Source organism: Mycteria americana, chromosome 22 (assembly GCF_035582795.1).
Source record: "Mycteria americana isolate JAX WOST 10 ecotype Jacksonville Zoo and Gardens chromosome 22, USCA_MyAme_1.0, whole genome shotgun sequence".
Taxonomy (NCBI): Eukaryota; Metazoa; Chordata; class Aves; order Ciconiiformes; family Ciconiidae; genus Mycteria; species Mycteria americana.
In genome coordinates, this window is record NC_134386.1 from 15,737 (window position 1) to 31,364 (window position 15,628).

The 15,628-nt window shown below is 46.2% G+C and overlaps 1 protein-coding gene across 3 annotated transcripts; it reads right to left on the reverse strand.

The window, feature by feature from the left end:
* Positions 1-3,486: 3,486 nt before the first annotated feature.
* Positions 3,487-15,482, reverse strand: LOC142419937 (G protein-activated inward rectifier potassium channel 1-like). Of its 3 annotated transcripts, none has more exons than XM_075523369.1 (3): positions 14,548-15,482; positions 7,747-7,963; positions 3,487-5,862 (listed from the first exon to the last, which is right to left on the reverse strand). In XM_075523369.1, the coding sequence occupies exons 1-3, from the start codon at positions 15,196-15,198 to the stop codon at positions 5,261-5,263; spliced, it is 1,470 nt and encodes a 489-aa protein (XP_075379484.1). In that variant the 5' UTR covers positions 15,199-15,482; the 3' UTR covers positions 3,487-5,260. The 3 variants fall into 3 exon arrangements, 2 of the variants coding, with proteins under 2 accessions (XP_075379484.1, XP_075379485.1); XM_075523370.1 differs by having other exon boundaries at positions 5,723-5,862; positions 7,747-7,808; XR_012778668.1 differs by lacking the exon at positions 3,487-5,862 and adding an exon at positions 9,734-9,815 and having other exon boundaries at positions 7,830-7,963.
* Between the last annotated feature and the right edge of the window lie 146 nt (positions 15,483-15,628).

The following is a 15,628-nucleotide window of genomic DNA, read 5'->3' on the forward strand; positions in this document are numbered from 1 at the left end:
GGAGAGTACGCGTCCCGGGATGCCGCGGGCTGCTGCCTTCTGAGAGCTTTAACTCTACGGGGCTGCCCTCCCGTCCCCCTTCGTCCCACCCCTTCACCGGAGAGACTCGGGTGCTTCCGCGGAGCTCAGATCAGAGCGCTGGGCTCCCCAGCACCGCGGCGGGCCGCGGTTCACGTCCGATGCTCCCCCTGCCGCCCCACACCTCTCCGACACCGCCCATGCCTTGCCACGGCCTCGAAGAGCCCCAGCCTACGTCGTCCTCCCCCGCCCCCCACCCCGCACGACCCTTGTCAGGGCTTTCCCCGGGGCTCCCCTTTAGCACGGTCCCGACCTGACCCAGGTGGTCCCGCAGCCCCGCTCTGACCCCAGAGTAAGCGCTCGGGCAGCCCCGCATGTCCACGTGCGGCCCCCCCTCCCCCGCCGCCTCCTCCAGCCCTGAGCCACCCATGACCCCGGCACCGCACCCTGCCCTCCTGGGCTCTAGTGTGGTGCTCCCTGGGCCCTGTCTCGGTGAGCCCCCTTCTCCGCCCGCCCCTTCCCGGCATTTCTGTCGCATTTCCTGGGACGTTCCCAGTCGCAGGAACACCCCCCACCGGCCCCATTCACCTCTTCTGCAGGAGCAGATCCAGTGTGCAGTGCCTCTCTTGTCCTGGACGGGCCCAGGTGCAGCAGGGTGAACCCCACAACCCCAGGCAAGAGCCCCTCTCCCTGTCAGATGCAGAGGGGCCGTTGCTATCGGCCTCACAGGGCATACCTGACACTTCTCATCCCCCAGCCCAGGCCCTTGGCCCACAGTGGCAGCCCATAAAGAACACGAGCCATTGCCATCAGCCCTACTGAGGACAGCTGTGGCTGCTGGGGCGACAGGTGTGCCTCAGCTGCCGAGAGCAGCTTGCCAAAGGGTTCTGAGGTGCACAGGAAGGAAAAAGGAGGAGAACAAAGGGAGAGCGCTGGGGTGCAATGAAATGGAAAAAGAAAAAAAAAAAAGAAAACATTAGCAGGTGAGAGGAAAAACACAGGACTCTGGGGGGCACAGAAAAGGCAAAGGTGGGGGGGGAAGCTGGGCCACACAGAAAGGAAAACGGATGACCCTAGCGCACACCAGAAAAGCACTGGGAAAGCTCTGAGATGGGAGAAAGCTAAACAGGAAATACTGTGGCATGCTGCAATGCAAACACAGGGCCTTGGGCTGCACAGGACTTGGGGGCAAACCAAAATATTAATTCAGTAGTTCAGAGGGCTCCAGGGGATACCCAAATACAGATACATGGCCCTGGTGCACACCAAAAGGGCATGCTATGGGGCTCAGTGTGCTTGATGGGGAGTGGCCTGCAGCCATCACCAGACCCTGCGGAAAATCCACCTCCCAGCACCGCTTGCGCTGACCCCTGCTCCTGACCCCAGACTTACCCAGGGCACCTCAGGGTGCTGACAGCAACCAGGAGCAGCTTTGGGACCTCACACAGCCCTGGAGGGGCCCTGGATGATGGCAAATGTTACCAACAGCCCCAGGTGTCCCTGGCAATGCAAAGGAAATCCCCCACAGCCCTGCAAACAGCACTGGGGCTGTCTGGGAACACCCAGTGATTCCAAAGGGGTCCAAGAAATCTTGGGACCAGCTCCCATCCCCCAGACACAATAGGTAACCTCCTTCCCTCGGGCACTGTCACAGGTGCTTACCACAAGTCAAAGGAACTGCAGGAGCCACAGACATAAGTACAAAGAGTAAACCAATCCTTTATTAATTATTACACATAAACAACACTTGGGACTGAGACTTCCACAGGGCTTGGTGCCATTATGCTTTCCCCTTCTGTGAAACCTGAACAGCTGCTACTGGACTGGCATTCGTCAGTCTGGAGGGGAAGGGTCTGCTCCCGCCTTTGCCCTCGACGTGGCCAGTAACCAAGCGGCTGTCAGCCTCCCTCGAGATTTTTCTTTCAGGGGTAGAATACATCTCTGGTATTTGAGAGGAAAAACCCCGATCGCACCTGTCTGTGCTTCTGCCTCACCCTTAGACTAGCAGCCTGAAAGCACACTTCACACCTCTTGGCTCCCCGCCACCTCACCAGTCTGGCATGGTGCGTCATGCCGGCAGTGTCAAACCGAGACCTCAGATCAGAGCACGGAACTGAACACTGGGTTGCACAGGGGAAAGCTTTTGTCATGATCTTGACCGCCTGCATCGCCCAGCACCGAACATCAGGTGGCAGCCGGCAGGCGGCCGAAATGCGCGTGCATGTCTCAGCTGGCCGTCCCCCCCGGTAGGCATCACCCAACTCTTGCTGTGCTGGCGTGACATGTTCCACCGGAGCCCCCGGCTGCAAGGTTGCATCTGTAGGTGCCGAGCAGGCTCAGAGCTGGGCCACCTGCTGAGAAAGCGAGGGCACATACTCCTGCTCCTGCTCGGTCCGTCCTGCGCGATTGCGGAGCCGGGCAACAGTTCGCTCCCACCCGGTTTCCGGCTTGGGGCCTGATCCACCCCCTTACACGGCCTCCTGGTGGCGGCACCGGTGACCCATCGGTCACACACGGCTCTGCAGTTGCTAGGGGCCCCTTGGTGTCCTCCTGGGGCCACGCAAAGCTGGCTACGTTCTTCCTCCTTGCCCTCCTGTATCTCTGGGCACCCTGTTGTGTCATTTTGCTTGTAAGGGTTTGCTTTCCTTCTCCTTCATCCTTACTCTCTTCCAGAGCAAATACACTCCTCGAGGAGTAACAGTAATAGTGTTATGAGATGCGCGTTGGAGCCCTCAGTCTCAGGAAGACATCTTTCTGCTTCACACAGTAGGAACAGAGTCGCCATAGGGTTCTCAGAAGTACTTTGACAATTATTTTTGTCACAGCGGGCATTGCAGAAAACCACCATACGGCTTGCAAGCTCTCATATAATACATTTAGAGCGTGAAGATTCTGCTTAGCACTGAGATTGGTCTACAGGAAAGTCTCGGGAGGCCACAACTAAATCTCCTCTGCAGCTATAGGAGCAGCCCAGAACTGGGAAATCTGAAAATAGCTTAGGACCATCCTCCAGAACGCACAGCACAGAATACTACTGCCTTACACGTCTGACAGTTGCGCAACATGTGCAGAACAGCCTTTCACTATTTGGAAAAGCATATACAGGGTATTTCTACTCATTGTTTCTGTGTCTATTAGAAATGCACTCTGAGCTGACTGACTCGCAAAGAATGCTTGAGAGCCAAGGTGGATGTAATTTTATTCTATACTAATTCTGGCTGTTCTGAAGAGTGGGGAGAGTCATCATCCATCAAGACTTCATGCTGTCGTCTAAATATCCCATACTAATACCTTTAATAAATGAAAATACAGATTTCAGAACATATATAATGTTGAAATTCATGTTGAAAACAAACAAGAACAACAACAAGAAAATCCTCCCCCTGTGCAAAATACCATTTTCCAGTTTCACACTGTAGACAGGAGATCAAAAGCAAGAAACAGCGATTTACGCAAGCCAAGCCATCCCTGGCTTGGATATATCACTTTACCTCTCCATTCTAGTCATCAAGGCATGCGTTGCCAATTGATATGGTCACAGAAACCCCTTTTAAATTTCACTGAATTCTGTCCACGTAACAAGAGCAGAATTTGATCCTTCTGTTGGGGAGTACTCTGCTAGTGATAAGCACCCTGTATGCTGAGCTACTGAACATTGCATTTTACAAAACAGCAAGTTCTGATTACGCTTGCTCACTACCAGCCGGAAAAAAAAAGACCTCTTTCACAGATTGAGATGGACAGCAGAATAGCTGAATAGTAATGCAATTATTCTGAAGTGTAGAACCCCAGGAAATCTAAGAAAGTAAAAGTCTAGTTCTTGCCATTTCCTACTAGGCAAACACTAGTTTCAGTTATGCAAGATTTGTTTTAAAACCAGAAGAGCATTTTTCCCCTCTTGTTCAAGACCAGTCACTTAGAAAAAGCTGTATGACGCTTTAAAGAGATACTGAATACTAAAATATCAACACCTGTGTAAATCTTCACTGACATCTTTTTGGTCATTTCTACAGATAAGGTTGCCATATTCCACGGATGATCTTCTAAAATATTCACTCAACAACTGAAAGTAAATCACCACTATTAGCAGAAGCACTTTGGAAGAATGCTCCATTACACTCAAAAATGTGAAAGCCCTCTCTCAGCTGCACACACTTAACATGTTACAGACCTATGCTTCCTTTTCTTTCAGTATCTTAATATATTTATGTTAAAACAGAGGTCCACCCTGCAATAAATTCCATAATATTATAAATGTCAAATCTACCAAATTCTTGAGAATCATACATAAATGCAGAAGGCAAATGTAACAAAAAAATGAGCAACATCAAAGACTCTCACTATTCATTAGTAAAACTCTGAGATGTGTGCATACTATTGTCCATTCCTGTAATGACTGAGCATTATCTAGCACTTTGCTTTTATTTACTTACGAGGAGTCTCCAAACTAAAATTTCATGAAGTTGAGGTATGAGACCTACCATTAAGTTCAGTACTGACCTCGAGTTTCCTTCACAGTGAGTGGTGATATGGTTGTTAAAATTCAACACGTGATCCACCTGATCAAATGCTAGGGTCTAATTTTGGACAGGATAAATGATCCTTGTGTTTATGACAGCTCATGTGAGTCAAATGACACAAATGGCTATCGCAAAGCACTTCCTTTACCTGAATGACAATGAATGAGATTCTGGGAGCTTGGAGCAGGCATCCCACAGTCATTGAGAAAGAAGGATGCATGCCACTAGGCTGCACAGGAAGGCCACCTTCCAATGGGGTCACTGAGAGAACTGGACTACAACCGAGCAGCATCACAGATCCTTCCTGTGTTCTGCTGTTCTATACATCAGGAGCAGTCCAAAATCTGAGCTGCACAAAATTATGTTTCAGCTGGTTTTACACTCTTTTTGGCTTGATCTCTGAACATTCCACTCTGCAACTAAGGATCTGATCCTTGCTTCATGAAAAAGCATCTGCATATATGGAAGACAATGTAGATTTGCAAGGAGCAGGCCGATAAACATCATTAGGGAAGCAATCTCTTTGGCACGACAGTCTAACCTTACTGCCCCTCAAAGTCCTATTATGCTACCTAAGCTGGATCTGTACAGAACAATTATACAAAAAGGATAGTTCTTCCCGAAAGTGGCAAAACCAAATTATGACTTTACTGTAAGACAACTCTTTCAGGTCAGCAATCTCCAATGCAGTTTATCAGCAACAACTCCTGTTGCTTCTGCTCTTAAGAGAGGCGATCAGAGTTGATTTTTCGAAGTTTAGCAGGCAAATTCTCTTCCAATTTCATCTCTAGAGCACACATACCTGGAGGGTTCTTCTGTAACTCAAGATCGCCGGTAGACTGAGTCAAAGCCTCGGCATTTATTTTTAAGGCTTTCAGCTGTATCCTGTCATCACTGTCTTCACCATCAGAGATGGGACTTATTTCTTGAATTTTCAAGAGATCTCCAGTACTGCAAGTCTTCTCTGTGTTACTGGAACTAATTCTCAGTGCTCTTCTTGGAAGGTCTTCCTTTCTCGAGCTAATCTTCTGAAGTTTAAAAGGGAGCTTGTTTTTCTCTCCTGCAATATCAATACAGTCAAGGGAACAAACCTGTTCTCTTCTGGTTTTGTTATTATCGACAGGACTATTCAAAGGAGATGATAGGGACAGGTTTTCTTCTTGCTCTTTAACACTGTAAGGAGGAGTGGGGACTTCAAATGTAGCATGAAACTGAGAATAATCGACACGGAAAAAGCCATCTTCTAGGGACATTACTGGGAGGAATCTGTGACCCCAAAGAACTTCATCTTCTGTATACGAGGTCCTAGCTTGACACGTCATTCCTACGGAAACAGACAAGAGCATGACATTCTAATGTGAGCAAGTAGACCGGCATATGGAACGAAAAATACAAGGTAAAGCTGATGGATAAAAATCAATTGTAGCCTGCAAGCTAACAAATTTATAGATTATAAAATGGAGCAATTGTTCTTAGTCAATCTCCCGACAGTCAATGGAGTGCCTCTAATTGATTGACTAGATTTTTATGCAAATATTGGATTAAATATTGCAGATTCACACCGAGCAAACAGCTTTTGATAAAAGCAAAACATCAAATTAAGACAGTATTAGCTTGCTAGCAACAACAATCTTATAGTTTGTATGTAATATTGTTTCTTGGAAGTCACCTTGGGAGAAAGAACCGTTGCTTGGCAAAGGCTTACAGAATTCTCTGGCAAAGATCGGGCATGGGGGGAGCCAAAGCTAAATGAAAAATTTAATCTTCCATTCCTTCTATAGGCAAGGCTACTTTTTCTCCAAATAGTATGTCAAGACAAAAGCCGTGCAGAGACACTGCAGCTGTCTTCCATGTTAAGACATAGGTACCACTGTAAAGCTTGTAGAAGACTTTGTTTCACTCAGTGCAAATATACATCATTGGCGGTATTTACATGTGTGAACTGACAGCTAAAATGTGTTCTAACCAAGCCAACAAATCTGTTACAATCTCAGCACAACCGTGCTGATGATAATTAATACAAATATCCCAGGTGAGTAGGACTTTAAGACTTCCTGTCATGGTACTCTTCAGAGGCAGAATTAGCAGTCAGTAAGCCCAAACTCTGATTTGCTCTCCGGTTACTGCTACATTAATTCTCAGCCAAGTGTAAAATGTTTCCCTTGCGATACCCGGTTAGGTAATTGCGTTAAGTGCGGTTATGAATGCATGCTTATCTAAGATACATAGTTCAGCTGAGGGATGAGAAGAGGCTTCTGTGGGGATCTAAAGGCTGATGCACTCGACGTGAGAGTGTTCTGCCCCAGTGGATCGTGTATTTGTTTAGGGGTCAGTCCAGCAAGTGGATAGTAATCGGTCAGTTCTGTTTCCTGTCTGGCATGAGATGATTGCACTTGGCTGCACCAAAAGGACGTTACTGCTTCTAAGGCAGGAACCAGACAACTGGTAATCTTCTTGAAAGAAGAACGAAAATGGTCCTTGATTAATCAAAGTTTAACAAATCCTCAAAAGAAGGGAGAGGAAGATCAGAGTATCGATGAACCTACTGAATGATCTGGACTTTAATAGTACACATGGATCCACGACAGAGAGCTTCTTACGTAACCGCAGCGCATTGTCACAGGATTCATAAAAGAATTAAGTCCTCAAAAGACAAGGCCACAAAGTCAGCTGTTATCTGGACAACGTTGTATCAGAATTTAAAAAAAAAAAAAAAAAGTTAAAAAATCCAAAAGCCCTGCTCATATTTGCTGATAACCATGTGTTCCTACAATCTTTGCGACTATGTAGTCCGTATTTGTACTGTAAAACTGGATTTGTTATTTTGCATTCAATTTAATGCAAGCTGGGCTGAAAGTGATTTTGCAGCACTGGCAACTTTTATAGTTCAACGTTCTTTTAGCGTGGTGGTCCTTAAAACAGGAGTCTCATAAGGGTGTTGTACTCCTCTACATGCCATGCTCAAAGAGTGGCAGGGTGCATCTCTTCTTGGATGTATTGGCCACTTTGGGTATCAGTAATGCAGAGCCGCATGGGGAAGGGAGGTCTATTGGCTGGTAAAGGCCACTGAAGCTCTGTAGAATACGGCAGGATATTCTGGAGCATCCAGGATTAGCATCCTGAAAGGATTAACAGCTGCCTTGCTAAAAATATCAGGACTGAAAACAAAGACTAAAAATTAGAGCATGCATATTATTCTAAATCTTACCGGTAGTCTCAACGATTCCTTCAAGGATGACAACTATTTCAAATTGCTCGCTTCTTAGTGATCTTTGTGAGAGACAAAAAAAGGGGCTCTTTGAGTTAATTTCATGACAGATGGTTAATGGGGAAACTAAAAACAGCTGGTCAGCTCCAGTTCCAAATCCAACATCCAGTTCACACTGGTCTAGCGGCAGAAATTCTCCCTCTGGTGTCTGTCGGGACTAAAGATGAAAAGATGATTTAGTAATCACCATGTGAGGCAAAACATGAAAAGCAATGCAATGACGTTAAAACCTGCCTCTTTCATAAGATCGTCATCTACATATTAGGTCTGGGGTCTTCATAACGGAGATATAAGTAATGCTAAATACTATAAGGCTACTATATATGACCAATTTTGACTTTTCTTATCATGCCACGAGATCTCATCATCGTCTACAAACTTTGCTATGACATATATATATATAAAAACATCGGGTACCACACTACATGCCTTACAAAGGATGTTTGCCATGAACATCCTGTGGCAAAAGTTCCTGTTAATGACAACAAAATCTACAAGCCAGACACATTTTAATCCATTGCCTGAATTCATGTTTTGTTATTTGTATAAGTTACTAATTTTTGTTTGGCAGACGCTGTCTCAGTGTCTCAAAGGTAAGCATCATAGTAATTGTACCGTACGTCTGGTAAGTGACATTTCCACAAAACCATCTGAATCGATATTAACAATGCTATCATCCCTTGCCAATTTGCATGTACCGCCTACTCTATGTTGATCTTAATAATGAACTTCTGATCATTATTAAGCTAAGTGCCCCATTTTTATTAACGCCATTTCACAGGTCCAGTAAAAATACTGATATGATAGCTTCCCCACACCCCGTAGTGTTCCCCTCAAATTTTCCTGGTATTCAAAGTAAAAATTACATCAGTTGGCCAGGCAGCTCCTCAGCTGATTGCTTTAAAGGGCTCTGGTGAAATTTGCCCATTAAAATTAAAAGCTTTGCAGAGCCAACTAAAAATCCTATTTAAAATCCTTTCTGCTTATTGCTTGATTAGAAAGCACTTAACTCTTTAAGAAGCCGACGGCTGATTACAAATGATAGATTATTCCATAGTTACTAAATAGTTTTAACTGTGTTGCATTGGTATTGACAAATGTATTGGTTCCATTGCTCGGAAACTCTATCCATTAGTCCTGAGAGCAAGGTGAAGCTAGCGCTTTTGCTGTTGACTTAGATCTGCTTGGTATTCTTTTAAGAACGTTTCTGTCTTTAAAACAAATCCCTAAGCAACTAGTGTACCTTCAGATTGTCTCTCTGCTTCACCTGTATCTTAAAAATGCTGAATTTTTAACTGCCTGGTATTTACTGGTGATTACATAACCAGTTAGGTAGCTGGTAGAGTACAGCTCCTTATTAAATACAATGCATTATTTCATTTATGTGCTATGTGTCTGTTTTTCTGCTAAGGAAAAAAAAACATCTTCCTATCTAAATAACCAAGTTCTCCCTTACACAAGAGTCAGTTTCTCCACTACTGATGAGGACAGGGAAAATATTAGCTGATTGCTTGTAAAAGCATTCTCACGGATTATTTGTGCTTTGAAAGGTAAAAGACAGTGCTATAAAATAAAAGCCATCAAAACCACTACTATGTAGCAATCGTGACAGTCCCTGTTATATGCAAAGGTGTAATCAAACTACTGCAAAAACATCCTTTCTCTTTTCCTGAGGGAACCGGCAGAACTAAGCTGCAGACTACGCCACTGCTTTTGTTGCCTGGCTACTGTTCTTTCAGCGGGTGCACAAATTGGTTGGCAACGTATTATCTTTGCTCCAAGGTAACAAGGCTCAACATGAGCTGTATGAACCAACATCTAAACCTCAAATTTTCCCAGTTTTATCAAATACAATTACCTAGACAAAGATGTGCATATTTGCACAAATTACTGCCTGAATGACTTAAGAACTGTTTCATCTACAAACCATTTCTCTCTGTGGAAGAGTCTTCGATCAAATCCACTCAATAGTAAACAAATCCAGCGAGGATGATTTAGAGGTAACAGATCTGGGAGAAAGCAAAAGGTTGCGTTTGAGGTATTCGGTATCTTACATACAGGACTGATTTATGCAGGGCATGGAGAATTTTCAAAAGAAACTTATTTGTTAAACAAAACGTAATTAACCTGAATGAAGATAGCTTAATAGCCCTAATATGTTAAGACTCCTAGCCAGCAACCTTTGTTGCATATATATAGCTTTACTTAAAGGATCACAAAACAGGGCAGAGGACTATAAACTGTCAGCAATAAGTTTGGAAGGAACACTTGTGCTTATTTATTTTGACCGCCCACATAACACAAAGCCAAATAAATTCCACAGATTAATACATGCTTGAACAAGGGCACAATTACTTAGAAATGCCCCCGCTTTCATTTTAAATGTGGCCAGAGATGGAGAATCCAAAAGTCTAGATGAGTTGCTCCGAAGGTTAATTGCCTCGCAGCTAAGAAAAAAAAAGACTCCTTCTGTGTCCGGATTTTTCCGCCTTTAACTTTCTGCCACTAGATCTTTTTTTTTTGTTTCTTATTACTAGGCAGACTTCCATTGCATCAGCACTTGGCCTGCTTTTGTGTCGGACCAAACATTTTATGCCCTTCGAGTCTTTGCTCCTATCCTTTATTCATTCTCGGCGCTTTTCTAAACCCTGTTGTTTATGCACATCCTTCTTTAACTGGACACAACACAGTTTTATTATTATTAACTCTCTTTCAGTTCACTCGTTTAGAGAACTCTCATAATTATGTTTTGGTACCCAGGTGGACTAATGAGGCACCGGTGTAGAAAACATGGGATGCAAAAGACAAACAACCATCGAGTTTAATATTGCAGTACGTTGTAGAGAAACTCAGAAATCTAGAAAATGCTAAACTGGTATGTGCTAATTTGCCATACAGTACTACAATATTTTCAGTTCTGGTATTTGAGAGGAAAAACCCTGATCTCAGCTATCTGTGCTTCTGCCCCACTCTTAGACTAGCAGCTGGCAAGAACATTTATTATACATTACATTACTGAAATAATATGAACTTGTACCATGAAATAAAATGAACTTGTAATATGAAGAGTACTTCGATACTGCTGTTAAAGAATTGTACGTTTTTTTGGTAGTGACACTATACCTGGAGCTCTAGCTTAGATAATTCCCAGGATGACTGCTACTTTTTAATATAGTCTAGTTGCCCCAGGCTGTAAATACAACCCGAGCGAGCTGAGCTTGTTCAGACCAGCGAAGGGAAAGCATGGAGGGGGATCTAAACCTTCCAAAACCTAAGAGGAAGGTAATCCAGAAGATGGAACCAGGCTCTTCACAGCAGTGCGTAGCAGGAGCAAGAGAGACAGCAGGTGTAAGTTGAAACCAGAGAAGTTCGGACTGGATTGAAGAAAAACTTTTCCATCATGAGGACAGTTAAGTAGTGGAAGAGCTTGCCCAGCAAGGCTGTGCAGTGTTTGTCCTTAGAGGTTTCCAAAACCAGATTGGAAAAGGCCCTGAGCAACCTGGTCTGACCTCCTAGCTCACCACGCTTTGAGCAGGAGGTTGGACTACAGACCTCCTGAGGTCCCTTCCAATCTGAATGATCCTGTGATATTAAAAAGCATATCGTTTCCACTTTCTGCATGTGCCCTGCTTATCGAGTTGTTGAGATCACAATATAATGCGTCTTCTTACTTATTTGCAATGCCTGTCATCTGCCATCCGTGAATTTTCTGTCACAATTTTGTTTGCTTTCAGCTTATTCAAAGCTGTTCATTAGTACAGCTCAAAGAATAGGTGCCTGCGGGTCGTAACTCAAAGCGCACTGGCTCTACGGCTACTATGCTTCACAATTCTATTTTTAAAACTATTGCTTAGCACATGTTGAAAACAGGCTACGATGGACGATTTTACATTCCTCGGCTTTCTGAATCAAAATGTCCTACACTACTAGCTGAAACACTTTACAGACCACTTTACATACCAACACTATAATGTTTATCAGTGACATATATAGTCCCATCAAAAGAAGATAAAAATAGCTATCGTAACTAATTTTTAAAAAATCCATACTGATCGCCATACGGGTGCATGCTGGTTGCTGCTGCTGCTATCACCAGATCACTCAGGTGCACTAGTGAGGTATAGGAATTAACAGGCAGAAAAATACAGTTCACTCTGACACTGAAAAGGCCAGGACCTAGAACTGCACATTTTCAGCAGCTAGTTCCAACCAGCTTCTTTCAATTTCTTGCCCCAGGAGTTCGCTTCTTCCTGCTTCTAGAGCACTCAATGTAAATTAGAAAGAATCGGGTTTCTGGAAAAGTTTTTGCTGAAACATGCACACTTAGTCTTGTAACTCTGTTTTCCAAACTCTCCACAACTCAGTCCAAAAAGGGCCCCAGACTTTTTCCGTGACATCACTACGCCATGCTGCTCGGCAGTCCCCTGGATCAAAAAAAAAAGCCAGCACAGTGTGGTGGCACCACTGTAATCTACCGAATATCCTAGGGCATATATCACACTTTCAGTAAATTCCATTCAGACAGACTTAGATTGGTGTACTTTCTTTACAAATGTAAATCCTCGGGGCTCCATTGGTCCCACTGAAACACTATGTTCACTACTAAATATGGCTCCTATCTCAAGTACAAAAGTGTGATAAGACATATTTATTCACATTCTTTCACTGTGACACAAGTAAAAAAAATTCTAGCTATCTAATCGGGTGCAGGAGAAGTGTAGCAAGATCAGCTGTCAACAGCACTGCATGAAGCACAGCGGAAAGAGCACAAATCACAAAAAGGCAGAACTCACTAAAGATAAATGCTAAACGAGTTCCGGTACATTCACCATAAGTTTACAGGACACACAAAGCTACTTCAAAGCAGCTGGTGTAAATTCACACGCTGCTGGAATGGCCACTATGAATGCCGGAATGGTGTGTCCAGTTCAAGGGGCACCTCAGCGCACTGAGGAGGATTTACAGAAAGACTGGGGAACTAATGCCACGCCTTGTAATGAGGACTGAGGGGGCAGCTAGTACAAAACAGTCACTTTTAAACTCTCCTGTGTCCACAGCTTTTATTTGCCAAAAGTTGCAAACCAACTTGAAGACAAGTCATGGGCGTGATGATCATTCAAAAGAAATCAAGTATTACTCACTGGTTCATTGTCTAGTCTATGAAACAGCTATCATAAGACGAATCGGTCAAGCAGGTCCATCAAATGTCCTTGTGTTTTCTGTCCCAATCATCTGCATACCAGCATTGTGTAGCAATAGAATTATCAGCAGAAAGCGCACCAGGTTGTGTGTTTGGTGCCTTACTTCAAAAGAAGTTTATAGCGAATTACTATCAGTGTAAAAACACAACTGTGACACCATTTTTATTCCACTTTGACTTGCATTCCGTCTTGGATTATGGACAGAATTAAATACTTTAGAGGAGGCTTTCTGCTAATTTTTAATTAGGCTTTCTGCTAATTTTTAATTAAGAGATCAACAAAAATCATGGTTTAGCTGGCTTTCTGATTCCTACAAAAATTGCTCCATTGTAACTCCTGACAGCTTGTTCTCACATATATATCCAGCCTCTTTTTGAATCTTAGCAGATTCTCCATTTTAAGAGGTATTCTGCGGCAAGAAAAATTAACACATCAGTCAAGCATTCTGCACAGAACAGAAGGAAAACAGCCCTTCGCATTTACCATTGTCCCGTCACCTACCGCACCATCCTTGTTTCTGCAGATTATTAAAATGGCCAAACAGTTGCTCCAAAGAGGCGATTACCATAGAGACTATAGAACATTTACAGCATTCAAATATGATATTCTGAAATTAACGTCATCACTGGGATCCAGCTTCTGATGCTCCCCATCAAGGGTGCTCCCGTGACAAGACGTAGCTGCTACGAGCTGCTATGTTGCTTCATCTCAGCATGCCACACGCAGTGTTTGCCTGTTTGCTTTCCATTCTACTCCTGCCCGATGTCTCTTCCAGACTTCTGTGCCTGCCAAACCCTACTGTCTCCTGATGATTTCTTTATTTTTTTGGCTATGATCTCCTTTGAATTCCACTTTTCTTGCATTCTGAATTACAGTGACCATTGTCAGTGATTAATAAATAGATACCGGTGACAATCAAAGGGCCTTTCCACTAAAGCACTTGCACAACCCCTCTGAAAAGCTGGAAGGCTACTGGCTGGAACCATGGGGTAAGGAACTGCAAGTTAAAGCTCCCCAAGTTTCCCCAAAGGAAAGAGGAGGTCAAGACTGATCTTTGTCCTAATTTAATGTCACGACAAAACAGTCATCAATTTCTTATTCCCAGCCGTCACCTGCTAAGGGGCATGCCTTAGTATCCCTCCCTGCAGCTATCCTGTATCCTGACACATCCATCCTTCCTGACCAAATTGGCTTCCTGCCAGCCTCACAATCCACTGGAATGCCCCTGGGAGCTCTCTGATGAGACCGTCTTTTCCCCTATGCCTGCTTGGTTCTTTCGTGGCTCCCACTATGGGCAGCCACGGCAAATTTTTCCAAAGCCCTTCATACAGCCCCAGCCACGTCCTTTCACCCACATGCCAAGGGAGAGGGCAGCTGCCCCTGGGGCAGAGCCCACCAGCAGGCAGTGGCAGGGGCTGGACAGGGGAATTGCCATGCTACCTGCACTATGGGCATGTGGTTGCAGTTGGCCCGCGCCCTGCCCGCGTCGCCCACCGCAATGCAGGTGCCCCATCCCGCCCGCTGTCACACCAGGCCTCACCTTGATCAGCTTGCAGCGGATCTGGGCAGACACCATGTGGCTGTTGCGGAGGTTGCCGACACGGAACATGAGGCAGAGCTTGCCATCCCGCTGCGAGACGACTGCGGCATGGCTGAACATGAGGGTCTCAGCTCGCTTCTTGGGCTGGGACATCTTGATAAACATGCAGCCAATGAGGAACGCATCGACGATGGAGCCCAGCAGCGACTGGAAGAGGAAGAGCACGATGCCCTCAGGGCAGCGCTCGGTAATGTAGCGGTGCCCGTAGCCAATGGTGGCCTCAGTCTCTATGAAGAAGAGGAAGGCGGAGGGAAAGTTGTACACGTTGGCGACACATGGAGTGTACGTGTCATCATGCGCCCGGTGCAGGTCACCTCGCAGGTAGGCGATGCCCCACCACATTGAGGCCATGACCAGCCAGGCGACTGTGTAGGTCAGCAGGAAGATGAGCAGGTTCCAGCGCCACTTGAGGTCCACCAGCGTGGTGAAGAGGTCGGAGAGGTAGCGGCTGCTCTCACCGCCCAGGTTCCCGTGTTGTACATTGCAGCGCCCGTTCTTGTCCACGAAGCGCTGCCGCTCTCTGCGGGTGCCGCTGCGAGCCGGGCCCACCACCTGGTACTCGTCCCCAAACTTCCTGCGCACGGCAGACATGCTGCCGAGGCCCTCCGCGGGCGCGGTGAGGATGCGGCGGGGCGGGGGGCGGCGGCACCCCGCTGCCTGCGCGCAGCAGCCACCGAGCGCGGCGCCGGCCCCCGCGGAACGGGGCGCGCCCGGATGCCCGCGGAGCGGGAGTCACCCGCCGGCAGCGCTGCCCGCTCGCCGGCAGCGCGGGGGAAGATCGGGCAGAGCAGCCGCGGCGAGACCGAGAACGGGGCGGCCGGACCGCGGAGGGCCGAGACCGACAAGAGCCGGCGGCCGAGCCGGACCGCTGGGCGGGGGCGGGGCCGGGGCGGGGCGGAGCTCGCCGGGGCCGGGGCCGGAGCCGGGGCCGGAGCCGGCTTGCCGGGTCTGGCGGCGGGGGCGGCGGAGCCGAAAGGCGCGGCGCGGCGCGGGTGGGCTGCGCTCCCAGCCGCTTGCGGTC

Bases quoted from the DNA above. Each gene is read 5' to 3' on its own strand.
- LOC142419937 (XM_075523369.1), bottom strand. From the start codon at position 15,198: ATGTCTGCCGTGCGCAGGAAGTTTGGGGACGAGTACCAGGTGGTGGGC. The intron at 7,964-14,547 runs GTGAGGCCTGGT...TTTCATCTTTAG, and splicing joins TCCGCTGCAAGCTGATCAAG to TCCCGACAGACACCAGAGGG. The intron at 5,863-7,746 runs GTAAGATTTAGA...CTGTTTCCGTAG, and splicing joins AGGAATCGTTGAGACTACCG to GAATGACGTGTCAAGCTAGG.